Source organism: Acinonyx jubatus, chromosome B3 (assembly GCF_027475565.1).
Source record: "Acinonyx jubatus isolate Ajub_Pintada_27869175 chromosome B3, VMU_Ajub_asm_v1.0, whole genome shotgun sequence".
Taxonomy (NCBI): Eukaryota; Metazoa; Chordata; class Mammalia; order Carnivora; family Felidae; genus Acinonyx; species Acinonyx jubatus.
Window position 1 is genome coordinate 63,389,274 of NC_069386.1, and position 18,208 is coordinate 63,407,481.

Genomic DNA, 18,208 nt, shown 5'->3' on the forward strand with positions numbered 1-18,208 from the left:
TATAGATAAACAATAAGAGGAAAAGGGGACAAAATTGAAGGGACAGCAAAAATTTAGAAAGTAATAAAGAATACAATGTAAGATTTTAAAACCCTAAATTTGAAAAACTAAGTGAAAGAGCCGATTTCCAAGAAAAACTATAACTTATCAAAACTTACTGACAAGAAAACAAAACCATTAGAAACCTGTAACCATTAGAGAAACTGAATCAGCAGGAAGTGAGAGCAATAAGGGAATGGAAAATGAGATACACTGTGGTTCTCTCAGCACCTCTGAGAAACAGGTCAAGCACTAGAGACCACAATCAAGAAGGCTACCATCCCTTGTAAGAGAATTTAGAAGGGATTGCTGTGAGGACAAACAGGAACAAACCGCTGCTACTGACTTCTAATTAAGACACTGCTCTAACTCCTGGTGGCCACACAAAGAACAACATGAAATTCTTGGGCTCCGGCAATACCTCCTACTTCCTTCCATGGCTCCTTTCCCAAGCCCTCGTAGGCTGTTAGGTCTCTAAATTGGCCAGACTAAAACTAAACAAGCTTAAACAATTCTCTACTCCCTCAACTGGGTCTACCGAATTTGGAAAGGGACCCATACAACTCTGAAGGAGTCTACCTCAATGATCTGAGAATTTAACAGCCATAAATCTTTATTAATCAACTCATACAGCAATACCTATATTACACAAAACCATTTAGAAACACAAGAATATTCCAAAACTTAATGATATTTGGAGAGCTTCAGCCTGTGAGTTGAAGTAAACCAAAGAGAGAGAGAAAAAGAGAGAGAGAGAGAGAGAGAGAGAGGGGGGGATATATAATATTTGAGTAATTTAATAAATAACGCTAAACTTTATAAATCCAAACATTTATACTACAGTGAATTGAAGCCTTTCAAAAGGCTATGGATATTAGAATAAAGCAAGGTCTCAAATCAATAACTGAAATTCCTCCCAAAGAACTAGAAAAACAGAGTAAGCAGAAGGAAGAAAATAATAATAAACAAGTAAGAATCAATCAATGAAAACAGAACAAAAAAAAAGGAAACAAAATGCTGGTTTAAAAAAAAACACAATAAAATTGATAAATCTCTAGCAAGACTGACAAATTAAAAATGAACATACAAATACCCAATTTCAAGAATGAAGCAAGTGACATCACCACTAAAGAGCTTGCAGCCTTTAAAAGTAAAATTGATAGATTAAGAACTTTACATTCATAAATTAGAAAATTTAGAAGAAATAAAACGATTCTTTGAAAACTGGATATTATCAAAACTCAGTCAAGATAAAGGATAACCTGAACTGTCCTATAACCATTAAAGAAATTCCATTTGCAATTAAAAGCTCTTAAAGAGATCTCTCTATACTGAGATGATTTAACTGGAGAATTCTACGAACTACTTAAAGAACTAACACCAATTTTTAACAATCTCTCCCAGAAAACAGAAAAATCACTTCCCAATTCATTTTATGAGGCCAGTATTACCTTGATACCAACACCAAAGATCATACCAAAAAAGAAAAGTACACACGAATACCTCTCATGACTTATACAAAATTCATTAATAAAATAGTAGCAAATTGGGGGGTGGGGGGGGGAGGGCCACGTGCCCTCATTCAGAAGAGCTGGCTCATCCAGAAGAGCATGTGACTCTTGATCTCGGGGTCATGAGTTTGAGTCCTAAACTGAGTATAGAGATCACTAAAAAAAAAAGTGGCAAATCAAACCCAATAATACACCATGACCAAGTGGGATTTATTCTAGGCAACAAGGCTGGGTCAACATTCAAAATAAATCAACATAATCTATCATATCAACAAGCTAAAGATATGATCATATAAACTGCTACACAAAAAGCATTCGACAAATTCTTACATGCATTTACAATAAAAAATATCAGTAAGTGAAAAATAAAAAATTTTTTTACCGTCTGTTTATTTTTGAGAGAGACAGAGACAGAGTATGAGCCAGGGAGGGACAGAGAAAGAGGGAGACAAAGAATCTGATGGAGGCTCCAGGTTCCTAGCTGTCAGCACAGAGCCCGATGTGGGGCTCGAACTCACGAACCGTGAGATCATGACCTGAGCCAAAGTCAGATGCTCAACTGACTGAGCCACCCAGGTGCCCCTCTAAAAAAAAAATTTTTTTAATGTTTGTTTATCAGCAAGTTAGAAACAAAGGAGAATTATCTCAATTCATTAAAGAGAACTATAAAAAAAACCTATAGCTAACATCATACTCAAGGGTAAAAGGCTGAATGTGTTTCCACTAAGGTAAGAACAAGGCAAGGATGTACACTAATATCATTCTTCTCGAACACAGAACTGGAAGTTCTTGTCACTGCAATAATGGAAGAAAAAGAAATAAAAGGCATAGAGATTCAAAAGGAAGGAATAAAGCTGTTCAAATTTGTAAATGACATGATTATCTACATTTAAAACTCCTAGGGGCACTTGGGTAGTTGAGTCGGGTTAAAGCAACCAACTCTTAATTTCAGCTCAGGTCACAATCTCAGGCTTGAAAGATTGGGCCCCTGTGGGGCTCCACCCTGGGCATGGAACCTGCTTAAAATTTTCTCTCTCTCTCTTTCCCTCTCTCTCTCCCTCTACCCCTTCCCCTAGCTCCCCAGTCCCCACACTTATACATGCTCTCTAAATAAATAAATAAATAAATAAATAAATAAATAAATAAATAATCAATCCCAGAGAATCTAAAACCTCACAGGTCAGCAAAGTAACAGGATACAAAAATTAAACATCTCTCTATACAATGAGTATGCACTAATCAAAATTATGAACACATTACGTTTACAATTGTTCCAAGAAAAATAATACACTTAACAAAACAAATATAGGATGTTTATGCTAAAACTCACAAAATGCTAATGAAAGAATGCAAAGACCTTACTAGAGACAAATCACATTCATGGCTTAGAATATTCAACATAGTAAAGATGTCAATTCTCCCCAAATTGACCCACAGGTTTAATATAATTCCTATCAAAATCCTAATACAGAATTTGTACATATAGGTTAAGATTATTCTAAAATTTATACGGAAAGGGGTGCGTGGGTGGCTCGGCTTAGCGTCCAACTTCAGCTCAGGTCATGATCTCATGGTTCTTGGGTTCAAGTCCCACATCAGGCTAGCAGCTGTCAGCACAGAGCCTGCTTCAGATCCTCTATCCCCCTCTTTCTCTGCCCCTCCCCTGCTCATGCTCTTTCTCTCTCAAAAAAAATGTTAAAAAAAAAGAACTTCTGAAAAAAATATTTATATGGAAAGGCACTGACCTTTGAATAGCTAAATAATCTCAGGAAATAATAAAACCACCATCCAATACATAGCAGGGGCTGGGGGGGATGCTTACAATATTGTTATAGTAATACAATGTGTTAGACTTACGGAGGGATAGACAAATAGAGTAAATGGTGCTGGAAAAACTGCACATTCATAGGCAAAAAAAAAAAAAATCACCTTGATCCAAGTATCATACCTTATATAGAAATTAACTCAATTTGACCAAAGACTTAAATATAAAATGTAAAACTATAAAACTTTTTAGGAAAAAAACAGGATAAATCTTTGAGACTTAGGGCAAGACAGGGAGTTCTTGGAATTGACACCAAAATCATGATCCATGAAAGGAAAAATTAATAAATTGAACATCATAAAAATATGAAAGTTTGCTCTGCAAAAGATCCAGTGAAGAAGATAAGAAGACAAGCTATGAACTGGGAGAAAATGTCTCCAAACCACATATCCCAACAAAAGACAAGTACCTAGAATATATAAAGAACTCTCAAAACTCAACATCAAAAAAAAAAAAAAAAAATCAGTAAGAAAAACAGGCAAAGGACATGAACAGATTTTTCACAAAACAAGGTACAAATAAGCACATGAAAAGATATTCAATATTATTAGCCACTCAATGAGAGCTCTCACTATATACCTACCAGAATGACTAAAATAAAAAATGTAACTACACAAGATGCTGGCAAGAATGCCAAGAAAAGTCTGGGATTGTTCACACACTGCATACATTGCTAGTGGAAATTTAACACTGTATTGCCACTCTGGGAAAAAAGTTTGGCAGCTTCTTACAAAAAACTATCATTCACTCAACAACTGCACTCTTCGTCATTTATTCCAGAGAAATAAAACTTAGATTGACAAAAAAACCTGCATGTGAATGTTTGGAACAGCTTTACTTGTAAAAGCCCAAAATTGCAAACAGCATAGATGTCCTTCAGTGAGTCAATGGTTAAACAAATTTGGTACAAAGACATCACAGAATACTAGCCAACAATAAAAAGGAACAAACTATTGATACACTCAGCAACTTGGATGAACCCTCAGGGAACAACAGTAAATGAAAGAAAGGAAAAAAAAAAAGCAAATACTTGTGATTCCAATTATATAACATCTTTTGAAATTACAACACTATAGAAATGGAGAACAGATGAGTGGTTGCCAGGCCAGGGAGGAGGTGGATGTGGTTATAAAAGAGTAACAGGAGGGAGGATTCCTGTGGTTACTAAATTGTTTTGTACCTTCTGTGGATGGTAAAACTGTATAGTCTTAAATACCAAAGTGAGTACAAGCAAAAGTAGGAAAATGTGAATATGATGGCTTGTATCAATGTGAATATATATTCTAATTGTGATTATATATAGTTTTGCAAAATGTTACCAATGAGAAAACCGGGTAAAAGGTAACATAACAGTATCTCTTCATATTATCCCTTACAACAGCAATTAATAATCTATGAGTGTCTAAATAAAAATATCAATTAAAAGTCTATGGAACATCTGCAAAACTAGATTTCAGAAAAATGAATATCAACTTCTGGTGGCAGAACATAAGAGACATTAAAGATACTTCCTTGACATAATAAAGGACATCTCAAAGCAACAGCTAACATCATACTTTTATCTGTCCAACACTAGAAATTCCACTAAATTCACAAAGAAGCCAACATTAGCACCAACATTTAACATTATCCTCAAGTTCTAGTGAATGCTTACAAAAGGAAGGCAAGTTGTATGAATGAGCTTTACAGGACACCAGAAATGGGCGCGGGGGGGGGGGGGGGGGGGAGGAAGAACAATCATTTACAAGAGTCACAAATTTTTTTGACATGCCTAGGAAAGAACTTAAATGAGTGTACCTATACCAAAAATAAATAAATAAATAAATAAATAAATAAATAAATAAATTGTTTACTGTTCTGAATGAGCAAAAATATACCAATAAAAAAGGGTAAAAACAACCAATACGGGAAAAACAAGTATTAGCAGATATTAAACTCTACACAACACTAAAATAATTTATAAAGTGAAATATTCACTTAACCATCAACAGACCAGTGGAATTGAATAGGAACTAGTATGGATTGAATTCCATCCTTCTGAAATCTAGGAAGAAAGGTCTCGTTAGAAACTGAATCAGCCGGGGCAACCTGGGTGGCTCAGTCGGTTGAGCATCCGACTTTGGCTCAGGTCATGATCTCAGGGTCTGTGAGTTCGAGCCCTGCGTAGGGGTCTGTGCTGACAGCTCAGAGCCTGGAGCCTGCTTAGGATTCTGTGTCTCCCTCTCTCTCTGCCCCTCCCTCGCTCATGCTCGCTCGCGCGCGCTCTCTCTCTCTCTCTCTCTCTCTCTCTCTGTCAAAAATAAACAAACATTAAAAAAAAAGGGAAAAAAAACCAAAATCAGCTGGCATCTAGATCTTGGACTTTGCGGCCTCCACAACTGTGAGAAAATAAATTTCCACTGTTCAAGGCAACCCATTTATGGCATTTGTTATGGATAAAATCTAAACCAAACCATCATACTTCACATCTTAAACTTAAAAAGTCAAACAACACATTAGAAGGCACCCAAATATCTGCTGATTAATTAAAAACTATCAATCAGCTAATCAATTAAAAGCATGCTACATCATACACTGTATACTACATACATACAGTGAAGAAATATTTATAAAGCTAATGAAGTCAGTAAGTTGGGATCAAAAAGTTTGGGTTTTAATTTAGCTATTAGAGAGGCTATTCGCTATTCTAACAGTTTAATCGCAGTTGGAAAATAAGAGAAAGGATGTGAAGTATATCACAATCAGATATAAAATAGAAACATGAAGCCAAGATAATCCTGATGAGCCTGAGAGACAAGATTAACCACTATAAATCAATCACTAAAGAATGAAGTACTACTTTAAAGCTAATAATTGAATAATAGGGTGCCTGGGTGGCTGAGTCAGTTAAGTGTCCCACTTTAGCTCAGGTCATGATCTCGTGGTTCATGAGTTCGAGCCCTACATCGGGCTCTGCACTGGTGATGTGGAGCCTATCTAAGATCCTGTCTCTGTTCCCCTCTCTCACTGCCCCTTCACCACTTGTACTCTATCTCAAACTAATACACTTAAAAAAAAAATGAAACTAATAACTGAATAACGAGAAAGTATAGTATAGTCAGTAAAGAAATGCTAAACAAGTGTCAAGCTGAAGTTTTCTGAGAAGACAAAATAAAAGCAACCAGAATGGTGATATGGGACATACTCCAAATCTTAATTTTCAAGAAACAGCTATCACATGGCTCCAGAAGAAAGAGAATAGAAATGGTAACAGGCAGGTTTTTTCCTTTTCAGGGAATATTGGCAATATTAAAGAATTAACTGTCGCAATACAACTGCTGGGACAAAGTCACAGAATTCATGGATGTACAGAAAAGCCATTAACAGTACAATTTATTACCTTTTCAATGGATTGACAACATGAATTGGTAATTTTGGACTACATGAATGTTATCATTATTAGCATTATTAGCATTTCTTCCAGTTCCAGGAAAACTATTGCCCAAGTTGCTTTCTCTAACTCAATTTTCCTATTTTTCCATTTGTGACTTACCTGTGACAATAAAAAGGAAATGTTCCTGCCATTACCATTTCCTCAAGACTAGCAAGCTGTCGGCCTACGTTCTCTATTCCACATAAACTCTTAACATGCTATCTTTACAATTATTTAGTTAATGTAAAAGAGGGGAAGGCATTTCCATAAATTCAATGCATGCTTTTGGTGAATCACAAATAAAAAACTCAGCAAGGCAACATCATGGAAAGGATTGCTTTGGGAAACAGGCAGATGAATTCAAGACCAAAAAGAAGCAGTGACCAGATTATAAGTTCTTCTGTGCTGAAATAAAGAGACAGAGGGGCGCCTGGGTGGCGCAGTCGGTTAAGCGTCCGACTTCAGCCAGGTCACGATCTCGCGGTCCCTGAGTTCGAGCCCCGCGTCAGGCTCTGGGCTGCTCAGAGACTGGAGCCTGTTTCCGATTCTGTGTCTCCCTCTCTCTCTGCCCCTCCCCCGTTCATGCTCTGTCTCTCTCTGTCCCAAAAATAAATAAACATTGAAAAAAAAATTAAAAAAAAAAATAGAGACAGAATTGTATCTAGGAAATTTCTGGAAACTACTAAAGAAATATTAGACCCAGGTTTTAGAAAGTTCACTATGATAAGCAATACAGAAGCTAGAGAAGTTAGGTAAAACTGGGCCATGAAAAAATATTAGGTCTTTATCTGCAGTAATACAGGACAGATAGAAGGTAAGTAGAGATGAAAAGGATGAAACAGAATCAAAACCAAAGAACACTTGTTTGAATAAATGGAAGAATCACTAACTCCTAGGTTTATGACTGCTATTGCTGCACAATGATACCATTCTCCAAATCCACAAAAAGCCCAAAATCTTACATAGCATAGCTTAAAAACTTAGCCAAAAATACAGATTCATTCTACCTTAATGACACTCAAGATTTGAAAGTCCAAACATATAAACTAAAATATAAGGCCTTGGGGTGCCTGGGTGGCTCAGCCAGTTAAGCATCTGGCTTCAGCTGAGGTCATGATGTCATGGTTCATGAGCTGGAACCCCCGTGTTGGGCTCTGTGCTGACAGCACAGATTCTCTGCTTGGGACTCTCTCTCTGCCCCTCCCCTGCTTGCTCTTGCTCTCTCAAAATAAATAATATATATATATTCTTTCTCTCTCTCTCTCTCTCTCTCTGCCCCTCTCCCTGACTCACATTCACTCTCTCTCTACAATATAAAAATTTTCGGGGTACCTGGGTGGCTCAGTCAGTCGAGCGATCGACTTCAGATCAGATCATGATCTGTTCATGGGTTTGAGCCCCACATTGGGCTCTGTGCTGACAGCTCAGAGCCTGGAGCCTGCTTCAGATTCTGTCTTCCTCTCTCTCTGCCCTTCCCCTACTCCTCTCTGTCTCTCTCTCAAAAATAAACAAACATTAAAAAAGAAATTGTTTTAATTTTAAATATAAGGCCTTATTCAAATAGAAATCTTTACTCAAATGTTACCTACCTTTTCTCACTAACATCTTCCTTGGTTATTCAATCTAAAACTTTAACATACTTCCTACAAAATACTCCCTATCTCTTTTTCCCTGTTTTATTTTTCCCCTTAGCACTTAGAACTCTCTTGCATATTATGTACTTCACTTATTTATTATACTATTTCTTCGTCCCTCACCAGAAGGTACGCTGCCTTAAAAACTAGGACTTCTTTGTTCATTTACATATCCCCAGTGCCTAGAACAGTGTCCAGCACACTGAGTACCACTCAAGAAATATGTTATACAAAAGACTCACTTTTAAAAAGGGAATATTCCCTTTTAATAATGTAGGATTGATTAAGCCAAAACTCAGCATATATTGGCTACTGAAATATGAATGAGAGTGGTTTGAATGACTGACAAGAAAAATTTAGATCGGATTACAAAGGAAAATAGTAAGAAAGATTCTAAAGCCCAAAGGAGTCTAGTGAAAATGGGAGAAAAATCAGAGGTATAAAGTGATAGAATAAGCATGACACTGTAAGAGCAAGGAAAGGGGAATCCAACAGAAACGACGGTTAATTGTAAAATTCCTCAAATAGAACGGTTTTGAGTAAGAACCAGACCCAGAAAGTAGGCTGCTGAAATGAAGACCAGAAGGTCAAGACTATGCAAAGGAAAGCAGCCAAGAATGACGACAAGGCTCAGATGTGGAAAGGTTGGCTAAGGGAAGGAACTGCTACACTGGACAGAGGACAATGAGCTAGAGGGCAGTGAGCTGAGTGGTACTGTGTCAGCAGCAGCACTTAAATACATGGCTGACAGAATATTCTGTAAGGGGAATACAGAACAGTAAAAATGCTGAACCATCTCTACTCCCACTGGCACTTTCTAACTCTGTGATATTATGGTGAATAGAACCAGTATCTTTCAAGAGACTGAGCTGCTGAATCCTCAGGGGAAAGCTTGTTAATGCAATGGGTTTTCAGTGGAGAAGTTCTGTACAAGGACGGAGGTTTCATAATGGAATAATTCACAGAGGTGCACAGTGGGCAAAGCTAAGCAGAAAATTGCTCTGTACTTTTATAAAGTTCAATCCAAGGTAGAAAGATGAGACCTGATCTTCTAAGGTTTCCAATGGTGCAGAGTGGGTAAGTCTCATTTTTAAAAAAGCCCCTGCTGTGTCATAGCTACTTTATTTTCTTCCTAGGAAACAAATACTCTAAAATCTTGTTTTAGGCTCTAGTAAAGAAACCCCAATTTATCAATGTCTTTTTAAACAAGAGAATCATTATCTTATAGGCATTTTCATTTTTACAACCATTTTTATCCAAAACCTAGTAACTTATTAATTCAAACAACAATTCCTTAAGTCTCTGATGAATTCTTAAAACCTGAAATGTTTCTATTTCTCCTTTCCTCTTTTTAATATTACCTTTGTCACCGTTTATAAGGTATCTATCTTCTAACTTTGCTTTGATACAGCACTTTGATAACAGTGCCTTTTTCTTGTTTCCACAGAATGTTTTAGGTAATCCAGATGTCCTACTTTACCTTTCTATACAGCCTACCCTATTTCTTGTTATATCTTTGTACATCACATGCTTTCAGCAGTGTAACAGCTTTAAACTAGTAACTTTATAGTATTTTTATTATTTACCACATAAACTTAAGAATAGCTAATTAAGGGGCGCCTGGGTGGCACAGTCGGTTAAGCGTCCGACTTCAGCCAGGTCACGGTCTCGCGGTCCGGGAGTTTGAGCCCCGCGTCGGGCTCTGGGCTGATGGCTCAGAGCCTGGAGCCTGTTTCCGATTCTGTGTCTCCCTCTCTCTCTGCCCCTCCCCCGTTCATGCTCTGTCACTCTCTGTCCCAAAAATAAATAAACGTTGAAAAAAAAAATTAAAAAAAAAAAAAAGAATAGCTAATTAAAAATCCCATGGCAATTAAAAACCATGTTTAATAATAAATATTTTAGCAAATATTAAATATTATTACTGACAGTTTATTCAGGTACTTACAAGGATTCTAAAGGTATATTCGAATTCAGTATTCCAATTTAAATATCACATGCAATTCAGCTAAAAACAATCAAATAATATAATCTAAACATATGGTAAATACTCTGTAAAAATGTTTACCTATGAAACAGAAGTGTGAAACTAACAGAGAAGGGTCACTGTATCTACTGAAAACTGAATGCAAAGAGAAAGCTTCTATCACGGGAAATGTGAAGCTCCACAGTGAGGATTATCTATACAAATTAACAGTTGAATTTTAGTCGGTATTTTAAAAAACGTGATCCAAGATACCACTAACCTGTCTTGAAGAAATCAAAATTTAGGAAGAAATGGAAGATACAATTCACATAAATGGAAGAAGCAGTTCTGAGAATCCATCATTGCCAAATACTATTCCATCCATCCCCAAGTGTCTGGGAGAAATAATACCTTCATTATCTTAGACGACAGCACCGAAGACTAGTGCTTCTTTTGAATGTATTCTCAATCACCAATAAAGTATGAAAGTCAATGTAGAACAGAACTTTCCAACTTTTTCCTTAGGCATACTTAGAAAAATAACATTTGTTTTTTGTTGTTGTTGTTTTTTAATCTTTATTTTTGGAGAGGGAGAGAGAGAGAGAGAGCGAGAGAGAGAGAGAGAGAGATACAGGGTATGAGCAGGAGCAGAGAGAGGGAGACACAGAATCCGAAGCAGGCTCCAGGCTCTGAGCTGTCAGCACGGAGCCCGACACGGGGCCCGAATTCACAAACCGCAAGATCGTGACCTGAGCCAAAGTCAGCGGCTTAACCGACAGAGACACCCAGGCGCCCTGAAAAATAACATTTGTAAGGCAACAAGGGAAGATGAGGAGCTGCTGGTGGTGAAGAAGCAAGCAGCCTGGAAGCTCCTGCCACTTTTACCTAGTCATGCACAGCACACAGGTGGAGAAGCTTAATTCAGGGTATCAAAGGGTAGCCTGAGAAATTCTACCTTTGTAAGCATTATAAACACAGGGAAGTTATAGGTAAGCATTACAGGAAATAATTTCTTAAGTCAGAGTAAAACAAATACCATATGATTTCACTCATATGTGGAACTTAAACAAAACAGATGAACACAGGGGAAGGGAAAAACAAAAAGAGAAGGAAGCAAACCATAAGAGACTCTTAATTATAGAGAACAAGCTGAGGGATGATGGAGGGAGGTGGGCAGAGGATAGGCTAAATTGGTGATGGGTATTAAGGAAGGCACTTCTGTTGAGCACTGGGTACTATATGTAAGTGATGAATCACAAAATTCTACTCCTGAAACCAGTATTACACTATACTGTAAACTTAAAAAAAATAGGAAATAATTTCTGATCTCTCTGAATGAAATGAATGAACCAATGAAGTGGTACTGACCTAATTACACAAAATATTTCCTTCCTGAAAAAATCCCAATCAGCCTACTCTTTATTTGTGCTCCCTTTTTCTTGTGTAGGGAAAAAAAAAGTGAAATATAACTCTTTGAGAAGTACAAGAAGACATTTTTAGTACAAGTCATTGTAAATCAAAGCCTGGAAAAAATCTCCTACCGGAGTACTTTTACGCTTGAGACAAGCTATCTTCTTCACTATTGTTACCAGTATTCTGACCTACTAAAATTCATCCAAAGTAGAAGATGCTAATATGTGAACCATATAAAAAATGGGTACAGAACAGTTTTTACCAAATATCTTTTATATGATTAACTGTTGCATAAAGACAACAGTAACATGTAGTTTACTTACCAAGAAGGATTTAAAAAAGAACTACTATTAACTTGGGAAGAATTCTGCAAACTTACAGACTCAACAGTCATAAGGTACTACTTCTTTAGAGCATGAAACTAGAACCCAGAAAAATCCATTAAAATGAAACCAATCAATAAAAGTATCTACAGATATGGACATTAATGATCCCCAAATGCAGTGATAATGAAAAAATACATAGCTTCAGAAGGATCTTGGTCAGATGTGTACTACCCAGGAGAGGGGGCCAAATAATCTACTTACTTCAATTCTCTGTCCCATTTGTCTTGAGATTCCAAAAGACTTTGCTATTTTCAACGTATAACCATGCATTATTGCCTCTGTTTTTGATCATACAAGTCCCCATAACCTAAAACTCTTTACTATAGCTAATCCCAAAGGAAAAATGGCAACCCTCCAACTGAAAAGTAATTTTTCTTTCGTGTCTACATAGAGGTATATTTATCATCCCTGTCTCACAAGTAACAAGTTTCCTCTAGGTGAAATGATTAGGTAAAACAACAGATGTTCTGAATCCTAGGTTAGTGCTGCTATCAGAAAAACCTATTTTCTTGTCAGTCCATTAAGATTCTATACCCTAGGACTCAGGCGCTCAAATTAAGTCCTAACATAAGGAAATAAGTTTGTGTGTTCTTTCTGAATCCCAGTTTTATTCTCACTAGCTTTCTGTCAAAGCAACACTCTCAGCAACCACCGAATCCATTAATCTGAGCGATCTCTGACCAGCTTCACTCCTAGTTACGTAGATCTGGTCTCGTATTTAATTATCGTAAACTGTTCATCTTCATTAATGTAACTAATATTCTGTTTCACTCTGAGATATCTTTTCTCTATTTTACATCTAGGTCATCTTTTCCTTGTTTCATGCTTTTTCTAGCAAACTTTTTTCTCCAATTCTTTCTCCACCTTTGACTTGTCTTCTCTTTTTCTATCTTTACTATTAAAACATGTCTTAAATCTTCACTACCTCACTCAGTTCCTAAAATCTACAACTTCTCTTCCAACAACATCCCTCAGTTATCATTAGCTCAGACAAGAAGCATAAACTCCAGGACAGGTCACCAAAGCCTCTTTCATAGAAGTTTACAAGGCTTATTTTAAATACGCATTAGTATATGCCATCCACCATCTTATCCAAAGTAAAAACAAACCACTTTTAAATATTTAAACTTTTAGAGATGACATGTTAAATTTACTATATACACTTATGACTTCAACTGGGGTTTCCTACAATCCTTAAACCACATTCTGGTTAATTGAGATACACAGTCAGGAATGTGAATCATAAACTCAAAAAAACTAGAGTTGGAAGGCTTTCAAGAAGATTTAGGGTAACTCACCATTTAACTGAGGCAGAAACTGGGGCACAGACAAGTTAGGCAACTCTCTAAATTACTAAAATATTTTAGTAGTAAAAAATATCCAGAAACCAAAATTAAAAGTAGATTTATTCAAAACGTTCATGTATGAAAGAATTATTTGGAACTTAAAACACATTCTCAAGAGAGATAACATTATTGATGCTAAATGGGCTCACAAAACAGTCCACAATTACATATTTAAAGGGAACTCAAGTTATTTTCAAGAGTCTTGGAAATTTTTGGCATTTTATTCTCATTTTGCTTCTAAGTATATGCTTTCCTTTTGCTTGATACAGAAATGACATTAACATTACTCAGCTTCTCAGATACAACTGCAGTTGTTTTCTGGCTCACAAACGAACAAAGGAGAAAGAGCTTTCCACACCAATTAAAAAAGAGTAAATATCTAACATTATCAAAGTTGAGATTCAAATTTTAAAATACACAGATGTAAGAAAACATTCATCTGCGCGGAAGATGTAGTATTAAAATTAAGGCTGGCAACCAGGTAGTCTTATGTGCCTAGGGTAACTAGATTAATAGAGAATGAAGAGAAAGAACCTGAGAAAAGAGTCCAGGGTAGGAGCCAGTAAAATATTCTGTAAGGGTCGAGATACTTATGCTCTCTGCTGCAACTGTTCAATTTTGTCATTGTAATATGAAAGCAGTCACAGACAAATGTAAATGAATGAGCTAGGCTATGTTCCAATAAAACTTCACTTTCGGATACTTAAATTTGAATTTTATATAATTATCATGTGTCACAAAATGATTACTCTTCTTCAATTTTTTTTCAGTCATTAAAAATGTAAAAACCAGGGGCACCTGGGTGGCTCAGTCAGTTAAGCATTCAACTCTTGACTTTGACTCATGGTTTTTTGAGTATGGGCCCTGTATCAGGCTCTGCACTGACAGTGTGGAGCCTGCTTGGGATTCTCTCTCGCCCCCTTTCTCTGCCCCTCCCCTGCTTGCTCTCTATCTCTCACTCAAAATAAACAAAAATAAACTTTAAAAAAATGTTAAAACCATTTTGAACTCATGGGCCATACAAATACATAGCAGGGCTGGATATTCCCTGTGCATTTTAGTTTGTCAACCACCAGTCTATGGAAGAAAGAGTGGGAAAGAAGGAAAGGCAGTGTGTACTTAGTTTAATAACTGTGTGGACTATTCATGAATACTTTTGCATTAAATCTAATTAAAAATTGCAGCTCCCTTCTAACATATGTACATTAATGAGTCCCAGTTGGCATATTTCACTATCTTTAACATTTAAAGAACTTAGAAACATAATCACTGATCCAGGACAAAAATAATTCTCATAAATAACGTTACACTCAGCAAAACTTTAAGTAGATAATTCAATCTATAGAACCTTAAAATTATATCAACAGATACATTATTCATTACCATTTTGTCCCTGAGTCGCTCTCCACGGATAAAAAAGTCAGCGCAGCCATCCTCTTCCTGGTGAGGGACTTTGAAGACAGTGACGCAGCTTAGTCCACTCCCTCCAAGTGGTAACCATCCACCACTTGAGTCATCCCGGGTCATCACCACAGCTCGCACTCGTGCATAACTATTACTAAAACAGATGGAAAGATTTGAAATTAGGTTTTCCATAAACAAGAAAAAGCCAAGCTATCAGTCTTATTTGAGAAACCAAAGACCACATTAGTTAATGTGTGGTAACTAATATGTTTCCTACTTCCATGATAGTCCACAAGGTAATCTATTTGAAAGAGGTAAAAAACCCACAAACTAATTTAAAAGGTTAACCTTTATTTTGAAGCCCAATGTTACAATAAAAGACTACAGATCTCTTATTTCAATTCATCATTTGAGTACCTCCAGCACATCTATCTGATGGTCACGGAACAAGTTATAAAGGACCCCAAACACAAATATTGTCAAACTACACAGGCCACCATCAAACTTGTCTATTTTCCACCTGCTGCAAAAAACAACCAGGACAAATTATTGCTATATTTTAGTACATGAAATGTGACATCTCTAAGTATCTAACATTTCTAGATTATTAGTTCTTCTAACTAGGAATCTACACCAGACAAATCATATAAAGACAAATGTTCTGTTTCAGCAACTAATCAAGCAAAGTCATGCCCAAAAACTTTTCATGCCCTCTTTTTAGCAGACTCTACTCTAAAGAGACCACACTCTAGTTCTAGCCAGAATCATTTCCCAATACTAACCACAACTGTTCTTTACATAAAACCTAAGAAATATGTTTAATATACTAATATTCTAGTCTACTGACATCTAAGCATTTTAGTTCCAAACTTTTAATATAATAATTAGTAGTGAAACCCTTTCTAAAAGTAGTACACCCTGATGACTTCCTGGAAAACTGTATTAAGGGTGCCTGGGTAGTTCAGTTGGTTTAGCAACTGATTCTTGATTCTGGCTCAGGTCATGACCTCACAGTTGTGAGACTGAGCTCTTCATTGGGCTCTGCAATAAGCGTGGAACCTGCTTGATATTCTCTCTCTCCCTCTCATACTCTCTCAAAATAAATAAACTTAAAAAATTTTTATTAATAGAACTTAAATGTGTGTTGGTTATTATGCATCTCAGTTGAGGCTCTATGTGACAGTTCTGTGCTGCTTCATGTCTTTGCATGTTCTAAGTGTTACGTTGCCAGGTGTCATTTCTGCTGTCCTAGTTATTGGCTGAAATCTCCCCCTAGCTTTTGTTTAACTTTGCAGATTTATTTTGTTGAGATATACTATAACATACAGATCTTAAATATAAAATTCAACAATTTCTGACAAATGTACATATCTACATTTAACCAAGACAATAATCAAGATATAGAACACTGTCATAACTCCAGAAAATTCCCTGAAGTCTCCTACCCACTAAATAAGCAGAACCACTGTTCTAGTTCTAAAAAATACATTGCTTTTGCCTGTTATCAGCCTTCAAATGCATGTAATCAAACAGAATCCCCATTTGTACCCTTTTTGTCTGACTTAATTTGACTCATGTTATTGTATTAGCAGTTCATTTTTACTGCTACATAGGCCTCTCACTGAATGAACAGATCACAATTCATTCATACTTTCTTGTATTGATGGACACTTGGATTGTTCCTAGTTGTTGGCTATTATGAATAAAGCTGTTATACAACTATTCTTGTACAAGTCTTTTTGTAGACATAGGCTTTCATTTCTATTATGGAATGGAACCGATGGATCACAGGACAGTACGTTTAACTAAAGAAGAAGCTAATAAACTTTTCCAAGGTGGTGTTACCATTATACATTCCCATGAGTAACGTACTATGATTTCAGTTGCTCCACATCCTTGCTAACATTTGGTGTTTTCACGCTTTTAAATTATACTCATTGTAGTGAGTTTACAGTGGTAACCCACTGTGGTTTTAATATCAATTTCCCTGATGATTCGCTGTATTGAACAACTTTTCATATGGCTATTGGCCATTTATACGTCACCCACTTTTTACATCCTTGGTTATTTTTTATTATGATTATGGTGTTTTTTATTATTGATTTTTAGAAGTTTTTATATGTTCTTGACACAAATCTTGTGTCAGAAAACTCTAACTTTTAAAGCTTCACTGTGTTGTGGTTGAGTGAGGAGTCTAAAGTCAAACTGTCACAAGCTGGATCCTGGCTCAGCAACTTACTAGCTGTGTGTCCTTAAGACAGTTACTATATTCGTCTTTAATAAATGTAAATAGTGCCTAATACATAAGGAACGATATATAAGTACTAACTATTATTACTAAAACAAAGAATTTAAAATTGTAGCAGTCATCCTGGTACTTGAGAGCCAGGAAGGACCTGAGAAAAAATAAAATTTACAGAGTCAACCATAATTCTCTACTATTGGGAGTCAAACTAATTCTTTAAGGGAAGCGCTACAAGTCTTTACCTTTATAAGCAACTGTTCTAAGCTTTTTATCATTCAGTTATTGAGAGGCTCTGTTCTTGTCTGGGTCCCATGCTTCCCAATCTTCAACTCAGAGAACTAGTCAAAGGACGTATGAGGGCATAAAGTTTGGTCTAACAGAGGGTAGCAAATTGAAATTCTCCTCTTTGGATGGGCTAGAACAAGTGCCTCTACTATAAATAATCATGACATGGATACCAAGAAGCCAGGGAAGCTTGTTACACGGAGAACCAGCTTGGAGGGCTAGAATCAATACTAGACAAAGGTCATCTGGTCTGTCAAGAATTTATCCTAAGGATATCTCAGAAGCACAGCACATAATTTAGACATATTAGGTTCAGATTAAATGTCTCTGAATGGAACTCATCATTTAAAGGTCAACATGTTTGAAGTTCAGTGAAGTCATAAAGGTAGAACTTGGGTCAAAACCCAAATTCAAATTCCCAAGAAGCATTTAAGTATTTATTTTACTACAGGATCCTGACTCTTCCTTCTTATGTAATTATGTAGCAAACTGAGAAGTTAAAGAATTTTACCCTAGGTTCCACAAGACTTAGAAAACCCAAGTTGTGAAACAACCCCTTCTGAAGCTCAGGGTATACTTTGACTTTAGAGTATGCAAGTAGTTATCCTCTTTAGGGCATAAACTCTTATTTTTTCATCTTTGAATCTTACATTTACAATTTCTATAATGCTTCTCAGATATATGTATAATGCTTCTCAGACAGATTTTATACGTTAAAAATATAAAAATGTGTGTAAAAAAGATT

The 18,208-nt window shown here is 36.3% G+C and overlaps 1 protein-coding gene across 1 annotated transcript in view; it reads right to left on the bottom strand.

The window, feature by feature from the left end:
• SPRED1 (sprouty related EVH1 domain containing 1) overlaps positions 1-18,208 on the bottom strand; it is a 139,221-nt gene that overhangs the window by 57,471 nt on the left and 63,542 nt on the right. Inside the window, exon 2 of the mRNA XM_027066907.2 lies at positions 14,913-15,087. Coding sequence (XP_026922708.1) covers positions 14,913-15,087 — 175 coding nt within the window. The remainder of the gene's footprint in view (positions 1-14,912; positions 15,088-18,208) is intronic.